Source organism: Aythya marila, assembly GCF_965140915.1.
Source record: "Aythya marila genome assembly, chromosome: 7".
Classification (NCBI taxonomy): domain Eukaryota; kingdom Metazoa; phylum Chordata; class Aves; order Anseriformes; family Anatidae; genus Aythya; species Aythya marila.
In genome coordinates, this window is record NC_139048.1 from 35,683,126 (window position 1) to 35,700,669 (window position 17,544).

The 17,544-nt window shown below is 38.1% G+C and overlaps 1 protein-coding gene across 3 annotated transcripts in view; it reads left to right on the top strand.

The window, feature by feature from the left end:
- Window positions 1-17,544, top strand: part of ANK3 (ankyrin 3) — a 350,688-nt gene that overhangs the window by 47,772 nt on the left and 285,372 nt on the right. Inside the window, exon 1 of one of the 3 annotated variants that reach the window (XM_082764472.1) lies at window positions 9,250-9,689. The exons of the other annotated variants lie outside the window; for them this stretch is intronic. Within the exon in view, the coding sequence (XP_082620598.1) occupies window positions 9,627-9,689 (63 nt within the window). The 5' untranslated portion in view covers window positions 9,250-9,626. Of the gene's footprint in view, window positions 1-9,249; window positions 9,690-17,544 lie in introns of those variants that run through there. 3 annotated transcript variants of the gene reach the window in all.

Here is a 17,544-nt window from a genome sequence, read left to right on the forward strand (position 1 = left end):
CAGGCTGTACATTAAAAGTGCAGTGCAGATGCTTCTCCTTTCCAACAACTTGGTAAAACTGTCACATTCAGAGTCCTTTCAGTTGTGTAACTTGTCATGTCATAGCTGCAACGTTTGCAAGATGTGAATCACTACAAATTCTTCTTTTTGCCTCACGAACCAGGCTGCATGCTTACAGAAAGACAGTTATTTTCCTTTTCTGCTGCTTCTTTGCTTAGGATGAGTGTTTCTGTGGTACCATTTAAAACAAAAATAAAAATTGCATAGGTGTGGAACTCTAGGCCTTAGGTGCATGTTACGTTTCAGTTCGTGTATGTAAGCTTTATATACTATCATGACAAAGACCATCTTATATTTTAGTTATTTAAATGGCTTCTTCCTTCCACTCACCTTCCAACTGCTGAGAGGAATAGAAAAATATGTCTGGGATAAAGAAAACATTTACTGACTTCAAGGACTTCTTTGCCTTCCACTGTTGAATACTTCCATACACTCAGCTGCCCTCTCACTCCTCATCTCCCACTTGGGAGAAATCAAAATGAAAAAGCTAGCATGTTAGGATAAAGACCATAAGATCACTTACCAATTCCCATTATGGGGAGTTGATCTATTATATCGCCAATTAAAAATTAGGATTGGAGGGTGAGAAAAACAGACTCTCCAAAATGGTTCTTTTTAGTGGGGTATAATTGCATTTAAAACTAGTAATGAATTACAGGGTCTGAAATATGAAATAGGAGAACACCCATGTTAAATTAAAGGACTTTTTTTTTTTTTTTTTTTTTTTTTTTTTGAGTGTAGCTTGCATAGGTAAAACAATCTTTGGGGTTTCTTGAATTTTTAGTTAACTGTCTAGGAGGCATTTTCTTGGTTTGCTCCCTTCATTTAGCTTTTCCTCACAGATTTCAATAAAGCTAATCCTGAAGTATGTAAAATAAAAGGGAGCAACTTTGATACTATGGATACCTTCTATTATATCCAGTTGTGCTTTATATATAAGTGTTGATGAATTGTATGAATTCTAAAGCTTTATCTGATCGTTTTGAGAAGTTGAAGATCTTCCTTTCTTTTGAAGCTCTTCTAAACTACTAACAACTCAAACTCAGATTGGCCTTTGGCTAAAATTAAAAATCCATATTCTGCATGACGGATTAGATTTGTGATTGCAGAAACTGAACAAGAATACATTCATGTACTTCACTTATTTCTGGGGGCTGTTTTTCCTTCACATGAGCTTAAAGGAAAGGCATTTTTAGCTGGTTCTACTGCATGGTTTTGTAGCTTTTTTGTTTACATTAAATGTTTGTTTTTGACTTGAATATTTCATGTAGTTGTATGTTAGAAAAGATTGTTGAACATAAGAAAATAAAAGATATAAGACATGAAAACTATAATTTACAAGTTTGTTTTAAGCCTTTGACGTGTTTTAGGTAGAAATCTCTATATTAAATGGTGTCATAGATCAACAGATTGTATGAAGAAATTGTTAATATTGATTCAGCTCTGTTTAAGAGAATATTTGACGGACCTTTACGGGTGAGAGTTTTTCTTTTTGAACTGTATGTAAATTACTTTCATAATTGCAAGAAATGGACATTTTAAATTGATAGATGGTAACCCAGGGCAGCTTAAAAGCAATCCTGATCATGTGTGTGTTTAAATTGCTGGTCTTGTAAAGAAAATTCTTCCTTTCTGGTAGATGCAGCACATATTGCCATGTTGGGAACAAGATGAAATTCCAAACTCATGTTACATACATGAGACTTCAAACAACATACTGCCTTCCTTCCCCCCCAGCACGCACAGACGTTTGTTGCTCATTTGATGCTCAGAATCTCTGGGACACTTGCAATTATGGGCACAGTGTTATGGACTGTCATGATTATTTTCTTTCTTTTTTGATATTCCTGAATAATTGAGTTTAATGCATTTTTTTTGACCTCTTGTGCACTCGCTCTGGTCTTGTCTCCCCAGCCGCTCCATTATCTCTGAATTTATTCCCATCCACATATCTTCTAATGAGAAAAATCTAATCATGGCTAGCATACAGCCTTGAATGTGAATAGGATGTGGCGTATTTGCCTCTCTGAAATAATTATGGCCATCACTTCACCTATTCTATGTGTGTTATAGCTAGTCAAAAAAAACCCTGCTTTTCTTGTGGGAGGTTTTCAAAAACAACAACAAAAGTTGTGTTTACCATGAAAATGACATTGTTTCAACTTCTCTCTTAATTTCCTAAAACATGAAGCAGGAGAAAGATATTGCACGCTTTCAGGCTGTTTTCTTTTCTGTTTTCTTGGGCAGATGACAGTTGGTCAGTTTGCTGGGGGGGGGGGGGCAATAAATGAATAGGCAAGGACAACATCGATCTTCTCAAATTTCAGATATAGATTTATATGCATGTATTTCAGATATCCAAACAAGTTTATCTAAAAAAAACAAGTTTATCTAAACTTGTTTGAAACACTTCTGGAACAACTTATGAGATGATCTGAAGGAATTCTTCAGGATAATGTTTTAATGTTTCTCTGTTTCAGGTCTAATTTGGAATTAAAACAGAGAATGTCAAAACTTACTTGTTCCTGATCTTTTAATGTGGATTTGCCTCAGCTGAGACTTGAGTTCATCTTTTTAGCCTTCATTCCTGCTTTGGTCTTGGTTCTTCACACTTGCTATTTCTTTCTGGGCCAGACTTGCATGGGTCATTGTAAGTCTTCTAGCAGAAGAGATTTTTAAGTCTTCTAAGACCTCCTTGTGGGAACAGGTGAATGAAAGCTTCTTGAAAACCTAAGTATCACCTTCTGTATATACTTCAAGCATTGTCAGGCATAAATGAGACTAAAAATGTTTTGTTCCTACATTCCCCAGTGGAAACTTCTAGTTTGAATGTTACACATTTTTCAGTTAGTGCTACCACTTAATGCTTTTCTAGCAGTTTTAAATTTTTAGCGTGGGTATATACAACATGTTTTAAAATAAAAAGGTAAGAAGTGAAGAAATTGTTACCTTTGTTACCTAATGGAAATGTCATGACTTGCATTTTTCTCCATAATTAGGGAGAGAAAAAATTAGATATTCCTACTAGCATAACATTCCCACATTATACTCCAAATACGGTCCCAAAGCAGAACTTTTCCAATGTTATAACTTTTTTTCTATCGTTTAAAAGACAACTGCTCAGCTTGCTGTTGCTGTGATATTACCAGTAAAATTGGATGAGTCTAGATTAAAAAAAAAAAATAAAATCTTGCAGACTGAGGCCTTTTAAATCAGCGCTGAATTCAGGTTGTTCAGTTCTTACTAGTTCATTGAATTGTAGGATTGTGAATCATCTCTCATGAAAGCTTATGCCATTTTCCTGGCTTGTGAAGCTGCTGCTGTTCTTCTTTTTCTGTTACTGTCAAAATAAGCATGATTTTGCGGAACAAAGGGCTGCACGTGCACTTATGCATAGCTACACTTCCATTTTTTGTCTTTCATTGTCTCACATACTTGTCTTAACTGGGTTGATATTAGCTTGGATTTGATACACACCATCCACAGAGATGTGCTGTTCTGGGACTCTGTTGCCTGATGACCCAACTGGTGACCTGCATCTTGCCTGACCACAGCACTGCTACACAGCATGGTCAAAACCAACTCCAAGAGAGGTCCAAGAGAGGCAGCCTCTCAGCTGGTTTGCCTCCTCCTCTTTCCTGAATGTAAACATGGGAAGATGCTACATGCTGGGAAGCTCCTCATACACACTGAGCTGGCAACTTCCAAATCCTGCCATGGTTTCTGACACAAAGGATCACTGAAATATGTGATTGCAAGTACTGTTTGTAGGTTGGGGCTTTTTATCCCCGTGCTTATGGGGGCAAATCAGTTTGAAATAGGCTGTTCTTTTTCTCTCTCATCTGTATAAAACCTGTGATCTTAACTGAGTAGAACGGTCTCTTTTATAGGTTGAACCTTCAAAGAACCCCCTATAAAATATATTCATAGTCTTGCAAAATGCAAAGAGTAAAATCAAAACCAGAATCTGTCCTAAGAATCTATTAGCATGTGAATAAAAATTTATAGAGCTTGGATATAAGGTATGTTCTTTCTGTAACTGTTTTCAAACACAGCTGGTAGAGAATTAATTTGCACCACCTAATGCATTTTTATGTATGACTGTTACTTACCTAATTTTTGGTTTTGTATTCTCTTGTTAGTGAACTGAAATTCTTGCAAACCTCATTTGCTGAGGGTTGTTTTAAAGCAAGCTAATTCCTCTCTCAAGGGAGCAAGGGAAGCAATTTAATCTCTTAGCTTTCTCTCTCCCACAGAGTAACTTCCCAGTTACTCTGGGCTTCACTCCCAGACTCCCTTCAGTTCCATCCCCAAGGGATATGTTTGTCCTCAAGGCTCTTAACTTCAGTTAGCTAACATATGTTAAAGTAACTGTGAAGACAAGACAGCTTGGGTTTGATTCATGTGAGTATCTCATGTTCAGCCCTTCAATACACGAATTAATTTTAACTACTTAACCTGAGTTAAAATCTGGGTTGCCATACCTTTGTTTCTGTTTTATTTTCAGTTAGTTTACCTCAGCAGAGACTACATTTTTTTGATATAAGTATTCGCACTCCTCAGGGAGTCACAGTAACCTCTTTTCTGATAGGGAGCTGCAAACTCTCCTGTACTTTATCGAGAATTTATCAGAAGACTCTTCCTCCGTGTCTTTATTTCACTTCTGCTTCTCTCCTAGAATGCTACTGTTTCAGGTCTGAATGATTGTTACACTTCCTGTTCAAAGGAGCAGGGAGACTGAGTGGGTCAATGCCAGTCTCCAACATGGGATTTTTAGGCCAGAAAAATGTTCAGTTTGTTAGTTGAGTTTATAGTAACCAGCCATGGTTACGAAGTGGTGACCACCATTCTATAGTTTATATTCAGGCTAGTAGTTTTTACTGGGTTTGTTTTTTTCTCGTTGTATGAGATAATGAACCTCTACATATAGGCACCTCTGCAAATGAGCAGATTAGCACATGGGCTGTGTATTTTCATCGTAATAAAAGTTAACAAAGTCAGTAATGGTAGTACTTAAATTGTGTCTTTTTAAACATGAAAATCAACTAATGGAATTCGAAAATGAATTCATATTGACCTCAAAACTGTCTTTTAGCCTTCAATATCTTTTCAAAATGCTTTTTTTCACAGTTGTGAAAATATTCATAAAAGGGGATATGACTTGTAATTGTACTTTTTTTTTTCTTTTCTTTCGTAAGAGACTGGATTAGAGTTCATTTGCCTTCTAGTCTCAGTACATACTCCATTCCTGTCGAAGTAATACCGGATTTAACCTTCAATTTTGCCTTGTTGTGATAAAGAACATTGCTTGAGATGCAAGAGAAAATACTAGGCAGTCAATCTGTAAAGTGATTTGACAGTAAACATTGAGTGCTTTTAAATTATTTTTGTAGACTTCTACCCAGATAAAAAGCAAGCTGGCTTTTTTTCCTCTGTTCTGCTTTCTCCAAGCTAGCAGTCCTTTAGTTGGACTGTGAAGTTGTTCAGCTATTTGGATGTTTTGGTAAATCATGCAACTCTGTCATAGCTGTTCTTTTTAAAACCCCTTGCACACAGTTACAAAACAGGTCACCAATAACAAGTTGCGTACCCCCCTGGTTCTTGCATGCAAGTCACTCTAATTTATAAATAGAAGTGTACTGATAGACAGAACTTGGCCTATCCTGTTGTCCTCTTATGCGAGTTATTTTGATTTAAAAATAGACCTGTCCTAGTAGATATGTATCAACGAGGTTGTGAAAGTTCACTTCTAGACTCTACTGTAATTAAGCAGTAGGTTAGAGGGAGCAGCGTTCTCATCAGTAATCTGAAGAGTTTTAAAGTATGATAGTATTTATTTCCTTTTTCAAATAGCTATGTGATTGCAAAGCGTTAACTTGTTCCTTTGCTGTAGCTTATCAGAATATACCTGAACATAAAGATGCATTTCCACAAAGAAGTAACTTCTGTGAGCATTACTTAAGGACCATATAGACAGTAGATATAGTAATTGTGATTTGTCATTTATCAGACTGTTTCTTTGGTCACAGCAGCATTGCTGTATATTTAAGCATAGATTCTTTATGAATGGCTGTGATTCTTTAAAACACTTAATATAATTCTGCATGGGTATTGCAGTCTTTTTTTTAAATTGGAGCTCACTTCTGATTCTAAATCTTCCTTGATTTCTGTTCTGTTTCAGAAAACAGTGTTTTTCTTGTTTTTTGTTTTGTTTTGTTTTTATTCTGGTATTGTGTACCAGCAGCAACTTAATATGTACAGGAGACTTTTCCTGGAACAGGATGGTAACGACTTGATTTTTTCAGGCAATCCTATTTGATTTTTTTTTCTCACTTCATTTCTATTACCTTAGGCATTTAAATATGCAGATATGCTCAGAATATGCTGAAAGCCTGGGGATGGAAGATTAATTTGAATAATTTCTGTAGTATAATTTTATGGATGGACAAATGTCAGCAATCACTAGATAGTTTTCCTACCAAAAATAATTTTTGTGGACATCAAATCAAAGCATGATTTGAAGATATATTTTTTGAAAGCCTTTCCTAATCTAATAGTTAGCTTCTCCTGCTGTCATATTGACCTAACCTGGAGTAAAAACTTGGCAATTTTTTAAGGTATGGAGGAAATGAAACAACACGTAAGAGTTCAATGTTGACACATGAATGATTCCTTCAAATGGGAGAAGATAGATGCGATAAAATTTCAGCTGGGTTGCTATGGTTAACTGAACAATATGAGGGAAGAGAAGTGTGAGATCTTTCTCTAAGTGTCTTGTGACTATAAAATCTGTATTTCTTCATCTGGATTTTTCCTTCTTGTTCTAAATATACCTATGTTGGGGAGATTATTCATGTTTGTGAAAACAAAAGAAAATGAGAAGAAAGGAAAAATAAAAGGGATTATGTAATAGGTAGCCTGTGAGAGTATTGCTGTTTCAGAAATAATTAAGTGCCCTGGAAGTTAGCAGCAGGGCAGAAGAATCCTAAAGCCTAATAAACATCTTTATCTCGTGGACTGTACCAAAAACTACACAGCTAAATAACCAAAGTTCAGCAGGAACCCGTGACATTCCTCAGCCTGCATACTTGAGCACAGTGAATAGTTTTCATGTGTCAACTTCTTGAGAGCTAACAGGTTGCTTTGGAAAGAAGACTTTATTTCTATTTATGCAGAATCATGGCTTTATTTTATGAGCTTTTCATTTAAAAAATGCCTTTACAGGCATGCAATTAGCTAAGCATGCTACAAATTACAGATGCTTTAACTAGTCATTTCAATGTAGCAGAGCTTTAGCTTAGTTTTGGAAAACACTTATATTGCACTTGATCTCTACCTATTCAGACTTATTTCAGAAAATATTAAGTGTTGCCCAGGGGTACGCACGCGGAGTAAAAACAGCCTTGAAGAAAGGAAGTTTGTTTTTCATGTGATTAGGATAGAGTGGTATTCTGAGTGTTTAAGCGTTGTTTTACCCACTGTTAACCAGCAGAGAGCACTTCAGTTTTTAAGATAACATTAAAAAAAAAAAAAAAAAGGCAAAACTGGGAAAGGCTGGGGTTCTTTTTCTCTCTGAGACAGACATTAAAATCCAATTGCCTGGGAAAATCAAACTTCTGGATTTGTTTATCATCCATCTTGTTTGCACTTTGTACAAAAATACCTCTTAAGTATAAATTCTATTCTATTGTATGCTCATGAATTAAGAGAAGATTTGAGGTAAATTTTATCAGTTATCAGTGGTCTCTTGATCGTGTTTGTTTAAACTTTGCGTCGTATGAGGTATAGTTCCTCAAAACATCAACCTTATGGGGCTCATGTGGGTAACTGTCCCTAGTGTGGAGCCCCAGGTTCAGGTGGTGCAGGCCTGTTTCCAGTACATTCAGGCAGTGGGCATGAGGACTTGCTGGCAACACACACACAGAACAGCCTCCATGTGATGGTGCTGTTGTGGTTGCTCACTGAAATTATTTGTAGAGAATGATACAAGCTTTGAGGCAAACAGCATGCATTAATTTTTTTTTTTTTTTTTTTTTGTCTGTGGCATGTTTGTTGGTTGTCATGAGTAAAATGCTACAGAAATGGGAGTGAAAGGTGGGGAGGTGTGAAGATGGGAGAAAGAGGATTCTGATGGTGATCCCCATGCCCATCAGACCAACCACGTGTGAACTGGTAAAACAAATGAACAAAGACTTCATTGTAACTGGGCACCTATGATGTGACCAGAGTCCTCAGCAATGGGCAGATTAGAGAACTGCTAACTCAGCCCCATCCACTGCTCTCATACCACTATTTTGTGATGTCTGATACCTGTTCTGTATTTCCCCTCCCCCCTTCCCAGCTCCCCTCCCAGCTTCCTTGGTGGGAGGAGAGCTCCTAACGGGGAATATAGGAATCTGTCCATGTATGTATAGAGAAGTACACAATTCTAAGTGTGGTAATGACATAAATGAGACATCTTGTGAATAACTGCTGTCATGGCTGTTGATAATGCATGGGCTGTGTGTTACGTGGCTTGATGGGCACAGACTGGAGAGAATTATTATGAAGTCTCTGACCTCTCTTGCTTTTTTTTTCCATGAGACTTGTAGGGAAGTAGCCAAACTGTTCAGTGGAGTAGGGCAGCGGCATGTGGAAACATGATCTGAAACCTGCCAGTCATGCACACATATGAGGCACGTAACACTTCTGTGAAAGAGCGCTGCATTAGTGGAGAGACTACAAATCCTGTCATAGGAACAGGCATACAAGGGAGGAGCAAGCTCTCACAGGCAGGGATAGTTGTAAATACGTGTTTTGCTGAAATATTGCTGCTGCTTTTATGAGATGAATAATTAATATTTTAAACTGTGCGTTCAGAGTGGTAATTTGCAGGTCCTTTGGATGGGTATATGGAGCTGCTGGAAATGTAAATGTCTCATCTAGCAATTTCTTCAGCAGCATGTTGTGCCTTTTATTGTTTGAATCTGCCTGGGAGTGGCTTTAAGATCCAGTAACCTGATCTTTTGTCACTCTCGGAGGCTTCCTTTTCTGGCATGCCCTGATGCATTCAACACATGTCGGTATTGTACACGACCGGCAATCAGAGCGATTCAGGCTCACTTTCTGCGTCTGCAAGAAACGGCAAATCATCCGCTGGTGAATGCTTCTCAGACTTGTCAGCCGTCTGCAGCTAATTTCTGTGTGGTTCATCAACCCCATTTAGGAGACTGGAAGCACTGTGGATGACCAAGCTAGGAAGTGTTGTCAAGATCTTATCTCAGGAGTGAAGACTAGTTAAGAATGAAAGAGGAAAATGTTTTCTCTTCTCTTTAGAAGAATCACAGACTGCTTGATGTGAGAACACCCAGTTTCTCACAGAAGAAAACAGCAAGGCTATGAGCAATTCAAGTCAGTGCAGGAGGAGAGACTGGCTTTAAACAGCAGTTATTCTATTACTTGTCTGAGAAACGTCAGCAGATGGACTTTGGTTTCAGAGCTGTGAATATTTGCAGTGGCTTTGCACGTTGGAATACAACCAGTGATCTCTTCTATTCCCCTTCCCCTGTATATTTGCCTGCTGAAAAATGAGTGAGGAAGCAAAGGAGAAAAACGCTAAACCAGCTCACAGGAAAAAGAAAGGAAAAAAGGTAACTCCCTGTACAGACAATCTTCCATAATGCTTTTTTTTCCTCAGTCATTTTGTGTTCTAAGCAGTTTGCTTCTGGGTGTGGAGTGGCTTTGGATAATAGAAGAAGGATGATGGTAGCATCGGGATGGTTTTGTTTATGCTAGATGCTGATGGGTGTGTTCTCTGCTAGAATCAGTATACCATCAAAACTCAGTTATTTTTGCATTATTTAAATACCCCAGTGTTTAAATACGTTAATCATAGAATTTCAGTGTAGCTGTAGATTTCCTAGTGTATTCCAAACCCAGGATTAACAAGTAAACAGGTATCTAAATGAAGCCTTATCTAAATGAAAGACTGATAATCAACATGTGTTCTTGGAAATGAATATTAGGGACATCACTAAGAAAATCAAGTTTTACAAGAAGTTCTTTAAAAAGACACATTATTTAATTGTATGTCACTTCAATTGGTTTTATATATTTTGGAGCTTAGAAATTTTGTGTCTAAACTAAACTCTGGAATAAAATTCCAGTTTCATTGGAGACCATTTATGTTATGGCTTGTCTGTTTGCCTGAAACTGTACTTGGATGCATTTGGTAGATTACTGCCTTCTGTGTTGCAGTTTTTGCTTTCCTGAAATCCATTTAATTTTCTTCCTCCCATTTTGAAATGGGTAATTTTCATGTGTTTATATACTCAAGAGCCAGATTATCAAACCTAGGAAGCTTACTTCATTTTTTTTACTTATTTTAAATAATAACCAAGTATATTAATTTATAATGTGAATTACCTCAACTACTGTCAAAAAAAGGCATATGAAAGGCGTATTATTGTTGTAGTTAATATATTGAGACTCCCACCCTTTATTTTCTGAGTGTGTTTGCCTTCCTATCATTTGAAGTGTGTGACAGCCTCACACTTAATCCATTTCCTTGGTGAGGGACTCAATAGATTGTCAAAAATGCAAATTAAATCAGATTGGCCTCTCTATCCTGCCAGAAAAGTAAAGAGCAGCTCTGGAGAGGAAGCAGGGGAAAAAATACAATTTTAAAACACTTTTAATGGTAAATTAGGATACCTTCCTGACATATCAAATGTTTCCGTCAGGCATGATACATTGCCTCAGGGATAGAAGAGGTCTAGAAGTAAATTCTGGGATGGGTTTTAAGCTTGGAACATGTTAATATTTTTACTGTATTACACACAGTATTTTACGGTATTTAACAATCTAGCTATGGTTTTATAGTACACAGCAAATTTTATCACTTATCTTGCATATAGAGCTGTCTTCCAGAGGACCAACCAAACAGCCAACAAGAGAGAACAGCCCAGGCGATTTAGCATGATGCCAAGTTGGGAGTCTCATTGTTCTAGCAGTGGCTGGTGACAGTTCACCTGTATCTTCACCTCCTGAAGGTGGTATTCCACCTGTGGGAAGGAGGCTACAGATGTCCTGTCCGAATCCTCCTTCTGCTGACTGGTACAGTGTCACTGCTCTCAAGGGAGAGAAAAACTGTCAGACGTGTTTACATTCATGAGTTAGTGCTGTGAGCATTGAAGGCCAATGGCGTAATGCTTCAGTTGATGCCTTCTGAGGTGATGTTAAAGCCCGCCCTTATGTGCATTGAACCTTCACCGCGTGAACTGTAGCGAACACTGGTGTGTGATGGCAATTACATTTCAATGGGGATGTGGCTAGAGCTTTCTAAACCTATGGAAGTTGTTGTTTCACTGCTGTTTGATTTTCTTAATGCTGTTGGAATTGACAGTTGCTGGGCTATGCTGTATCAGGCTTAGGTGTGTCCCTTGTGACTACTGCACATCAAAGCTGCTTATAATGTCACTGTTAAACACAGGCTTGTGCCAGAATATTCCCAATGGAAAGGGAACTGCTTTGCTTTTCTCTTCAACAAAGAGCAGCCATTTCTTCTGGTCCTGGCAGAAATTTTCCCTGCTTTTCACAATTCATTGGAGAAGTAGCTTATTTTGATTCAGAAGATAAATCTCTGGATGGCCAACAAAGGAGCAGTTAGTTAAGTCAGAAATGTTCTCCAAGAAAAATTTAATAAACAAATGATGTTCATTGGCCGTAAACCCCTGAGACTGGTGAAAACTTAATGGAGTCTGTGATTCCAGTGAGTCGAGTCTCTTCTTAGGAGTATGTATCCTGAAATGGGTACTTGCGTGGTCTTCTCCCTGTGCTCTTTAGATAGTTGCTTTCCTGGTAGCTGGCGTTGTCTCCACATTTAGCCTTTCCTTTACCTTCTGTCTTACCTTCAGAGCTGAGAGGTGGCAAGTCTTCCTTCTTCAGCTGCTGAGGTACTCATTTATATCCCGTTCCCCCTTCATCAACTCTTGGTTTTCCTGTTCTTAGGCCTTTTCTGAGCAGAAAAGCAGGAAAAAAAAAAAAAAAAAGATGCTGAAAGAGCCTGGGGTATAGCAATGGAAAGCTCACAGTCTGCCACAGCAAAATCACAGTCAGAAGTGTGCTCTGAATTTGCAGTTTTATCACTAGTCGGTACACCACAAAAATAACCCTTAACCTGATGAACACAAAGGCATATGAATACTGTGCGTTTAGAACAGGCTGGTAAAAGCCTTTCTGCAAATGTGTTAAAAATTTCAAGCTAGTCTGAGAGGATGAAGAAAAAATCAGGTGGTGGAGCGGAGATTTATTTTGAAGGATGGACAATTTAGATGAAAGCAGAACATACTGCCTTTAGCCCTGCAATATTAAGGGGGATACAGATTTCAGAAGATGAAGGTACCACATCAATATTTATTGCTGAGGTTACACTGAACAGGATTAGTTCTGATGGAGAAGGAAGCCTAACTAGTTTTATCTGTATTCCACCCTTTGGGGTTCCTTTCTAGCAGCAGCCTGTGCCTCCTATACTTGACATTCAGTTGTCTTGCAATTTTCAGCCATGCTCTTACCAAGTCAGTATTTTGGAGCTGTCAGGTTGAATCCCTGGGCATTATGGAGTAGCTTTATCCTGTATGTTTGTGTCATCACTTTTCAGCATATTTTGGAATGTCAGTGCTAGAAGAGCACTGAACTCAGTTGTCACTAGAGATTTAAGATGTTTTGATTTTTTTTAAAACAAAAGATAAGTATTCTTCTCGTTTCAAACTACCAGAATGGAGTTATCCATGAAAAGGCTGGTGGTCCTTTGAAACTCCAAAAGGTAATCAGAATTGTAGAAACAAGAAACAAATCAGACCACCTCAAAATTCCTGCAGTGTATGATCCTCTTCCATTTACTTTTAGTTATCTGTCAGCCACAAGTTGTTTCTTAGTGGAAAATTTCGTACTGAACTCTCATACCAGAAGCTTTACTGGAAATACTAGTTTTGTTGCGGGGGATCTTCTGTTCTTCTCTTTGATTCCTCCCTCCAAGATCTTCAGACAAACAGAACAATGGATGTTAAAAATGCATCTCATGACACATATAAGGCACAAATCAGCCATGGAAATTCCAAACAGAAATGCCTAAGTTTTCTTGAACGTACACAGGTTAAGAGCTGGGCTCTTAACATGATTCTAGAATATTCTGTGTACCAATCCACCTCACTGCCTTATTAGTGAGTTGTTAACTGTAGTATCATTTTCAACGTTGTGTTCCACTGCTTTATATAAAATATAAATATGCCATACAGAGAGGAATGAGCTGTGAATGCAGCAGATTGAAAATCTGTGCTTGGCATCACAATGTTTATAGCTGCCAACATTATGATTTTGGACTGGTAGAGGAGATTTAACTCAATCCACTTTTTTTGAGCCAGTAGCCTGGGTGTACTACACTGGGAGGGCTCACTACAACGGGAACACACTTGTAATTTCTGCCAGGGGTTCTTTGCTCTGTTGTATCTCCACAGTTTGACTCAGCAGAATTAGTGTCTGTCTTTGGTGGGGGCTCTTCCATTACCAGACAGCTGAAGATCTGGTCAGCAGTGTTCTTGCTGGGATGTGAAACTTCAGGGGGCATTTTGGTGGGGTAGAGGCTGAGAGGTTAGAAGTTCTCTTGGGTGTGGGGAGACATTTCCCTTCTGTAGTAAAGATGTAGTGTAAGTAGTGTTATGGAAGACAAGTTCTCACCATCTTTTATGGGAACCGGGTGAGATCCCGGTTAGATTTAGAGGCAAAGCCTACCTTGACTAAAATAACATCACAGACCTCACTATTGAGGACAATATTTAGGGGCTTTAGGTCTTGGTATTTCATCTTTATATGATCAAATGATTAATCTGTGTATGAATTATAGTGGGGCTTCTGGTGATTGCAACTCAGCACCTGTGAGGTCATGATGATGAGAAACGGTGTTTTGTTTCTGAGATACGTGGTGATATCAAATCACTGACTTTTTTTTGAGCTGTTGCTTTTACAACTCAATTTACTGATTTGATTAGTTGCTTTGACAAACCATGGTTTATCTGTGTTCAGTTCTTACACACATTATGGTTGTTGGGAGAGAACATTCACTGCTGTTTACTCCCAGTGGAGAAGTACTTACTGCTAATGGTAAAGAAAATGTTCGTGGTACATGTTCCTAATTTTTCTTGTGGCTTTTAATTTATTCATAAAAATAAACTTATTTATTTGAGTGTAAATTGATTTCTAAATTTAAGTTTTTCCTCAAAAGCTGAGAAATTAAGATCTACTTCAGTTTAAGAAATAAAATGCAAAAAAGCTCTAGAAGGATACCATCTCTTATCTTAGCATAAGCCTTATTTGCTATGTTATCTTTTGGGTTTGTGTGGAGGAGAAATGGTTCTCAGACTTAAATTTGACTGTATGGTGGTGGTCATAACCCTTAACATGTCAACAGATCCTGTGCTGAGAACTGAATTCAATGACATGACAAAAAGATTTGTTTTGGCCTTGCTTGCTAGTATGTACTTGTTCAGATTGTAGTGTCTGTTTTATCGATGGATTTTTAACCCCACATTTTCAATGAGCATATTAAAGAAAAAATAGAACAAACAGCCCTCAAAACTTCTGGAAGATACTCCTCATTTGCATGTCCAAATAGGGAAGCCCCAAAATAGTAGAAAAACATAATTTTCAATAATTATGACTATTCTCAATTGCTTTAAAACTACTTAAAACTTTGAAATTCTGTTCCTCTGAAATAAATGCATTCCCATTTTTTTGGCATCTGCAACTTCCTGAATTGCCCCCAGAAAATTAAAATATACTGATTCGTGTCACTTTGATTGGAAAATCACTTTGGTACATGGTAATATTGTCTTTGCTTTCTTTCTATCAAACTGGAACAAAATAATAATTATATACATATAAAAGCAAGTCAAGTATCTTATTGTTTTGAAATGAATCATTTCAAATGTTCATTTTCCCTGGAAAAAATACTTTCTAGTTGACATTTACCTGGGGCTAGGAGCTGTTGACTAATGCTACTGAAGTCGGATAATGTGGTTAAAAAAATTGAAAGTAGATGATACTGTCATTCTATATAAAATGAAACAGCAAGGTGTTATGTTATTGAATTTTTAACATAATTCACTCTGTAGATAAGTGACAGAACTTGTAACCTGAGTGACAGTCATTCCATTTGCTGTTAAATTAAAAAAACTCATGCTGAACAACACATGATTTTCTTTTTAAAGCCTGCTTTTTTACAGAGGAACCCAGTTGTTTGGGAGAACATGAAACCTGAGTGCAATTCCGGGATCCTATGACATAAGCTCATCCTACAGTTTTTAGCTTTTTCCAGAAAATTCAGCTGTTGAATGGCCTTTGCCCTTCTGAGGAATAGGTGTAGGAAGTATGAGAAGTGCCATTGTCTGAAGTGCTTTGGCTAATTTTTGTCTCATCTTCATCTTATGGTAAATTGCAACAGTAATTAAATATGAGGAAACAACCATGTTTAAAGAACACAAATCAGTTTCCTTTAAATGGGTTTAAACTGTAGGAGTTTACTGCACTTTCCTAAAAGACTTTGTGTGAGTAAAAGTGAAGCAAAGATCAGCCAGTATCAAACTGTCATCACACAGAAGGGGTGTTAAGGACTCACTACGCTGAAGGTTTGTACATGTGTCAGTTCTCCCAGTGCCTGAAGTAGTATTGGGTACATTTCCCCTGGTCTATGAGCTTTGATCCTTTGGGTAAATAGTATAATCAAATGCTTTATTCTTGTGTCTTCTTGCAGCTATTTCCCTGTGGCTAATATTTATCCCTTGTTGGTAGGTTTTTTAGTTACAGGATTTACCATACTTAGCGAAATTGTGCTTCCCTTATTGTAGGGGTTTTCCTATTGCTTGAATGATCATGTTCCCAGCTATAGGACCAGGTGCTTCCCAGCACTGCTTTCTGAAGCCTGGGTTGCTCTTCTTTCTTCCATTTATTTTTCAGTGTTTCCTTACTGGGTTGCTGAGCTGTTTGTTCCTTTGAATGATCTTGGCCGTCACCACATGTCTTCCAACAGCAAGTTTCTGGCCAATCTGTTCAATCTGTTTCTGGGTTGAATTTTCTATTCTCCCAAGACTTTCCTTGAGTTGAACCAGATACCTTACAGTGGGTTTCACTCTTCAGAATGGAGCCTGTATGTCTTCAATCACGCTGTCACCCAAAGGACTGAGTCCCCCCCCAGGGTTCCTTGGTGGCCCCTCCTGGGTACAGCATGGTAGTCTGAGTGCAGCAGGCAACGCTCCAGGCTGGTTTGTGTGTGGGTTGCTGTTGGTGCCTGGTGCCTCAGCTGGAGGACTTCCAGGGTCATTGCCTCTGGAAGCTGGACAGTTGCAGTCCAGATCAGATTGTTTCCTTTTGCAGTCAATTGTTTTATGTACAACTAAGTTAGTCTTAGACTGGGTTAGAGAAAGTGAGTTTGAGCTACAGGAGACACAGTGGATGAGCTTCAGTTACATATTGAGTTCTGCAGTCATCAGTGGGACAGGAAGTGATGTAAATGTTTCTGCAACAGCCTTTATGTTAAACCACTGCATAAACTTCAGTTTGCTTCTTAGCATGAAGGGTCTCCCTTTGCCAAAGTCTCTGAATGATGTGGCTATGGAATTCATCAGGTCTTGTATTTTGAAAATAAATGCTTTGTCTGTCAAATACAGATTGAGAAAAGTGAATACATCTGGGTTATCCCCCTTTCACTTTCAAAGAAGAGCCTGCATACTTGCATTCCCCTTGCTGGGCACGGGCTTGTTCCTCAGTCTCTTTAGCTCCCTTGCGCTTTGTGGAGGTGGTGGTGGTAGCACCTGCAGCCTTCCTTCACTTCTGGCTGCCTGCAGACATCAGCAGGGATGGTGCTGCGGTTTCAGGGCCTAAAGAACCAGCACCCTGCCAAGAGGGAGCTAGCTCTATCACATTCTTGGTGAAAGTACCAATGTATCTTAGCAATCAAGAAAGACTATTACCACAGTAAGCAACCTAAGTTTTAATCTTTTTTTTTTTTTTAAAGTATTTTGGAAACTCGGTGTTAGTTGAAAACTCTGTAGTATACTACTCCTAACTGTTCAACCTTCCAGTTGCCAAACAGCTTCAGGTTTTAACTCTTAATGATATATAAAACATTTCAGTAAACTCCTAAATGTTAGGTCCTTACTTCAAATGATGATGTTTGCTATCTATCAAATAAAAAATGTGATGAATTCTTTTGTCACTCTCAGGTGCTGGGTCACTCAACTGAGAGTAGGTTAAACCGAAACAGGCATGATTTGGTAACCTTCATTTCCCAAAGAAACTCAGGTCAAACCCTGCCTAATTCCCTTTACATTGAAGAAGACAAAGGAGCTGGTTCGACTGGGGGAAAACTACAAATGAGACATTTTCTTTAGCATTTCTCTTGATATATAATACACACTGTTTTGTTATATCTAAATTAAATGCATAGCTAAGTAT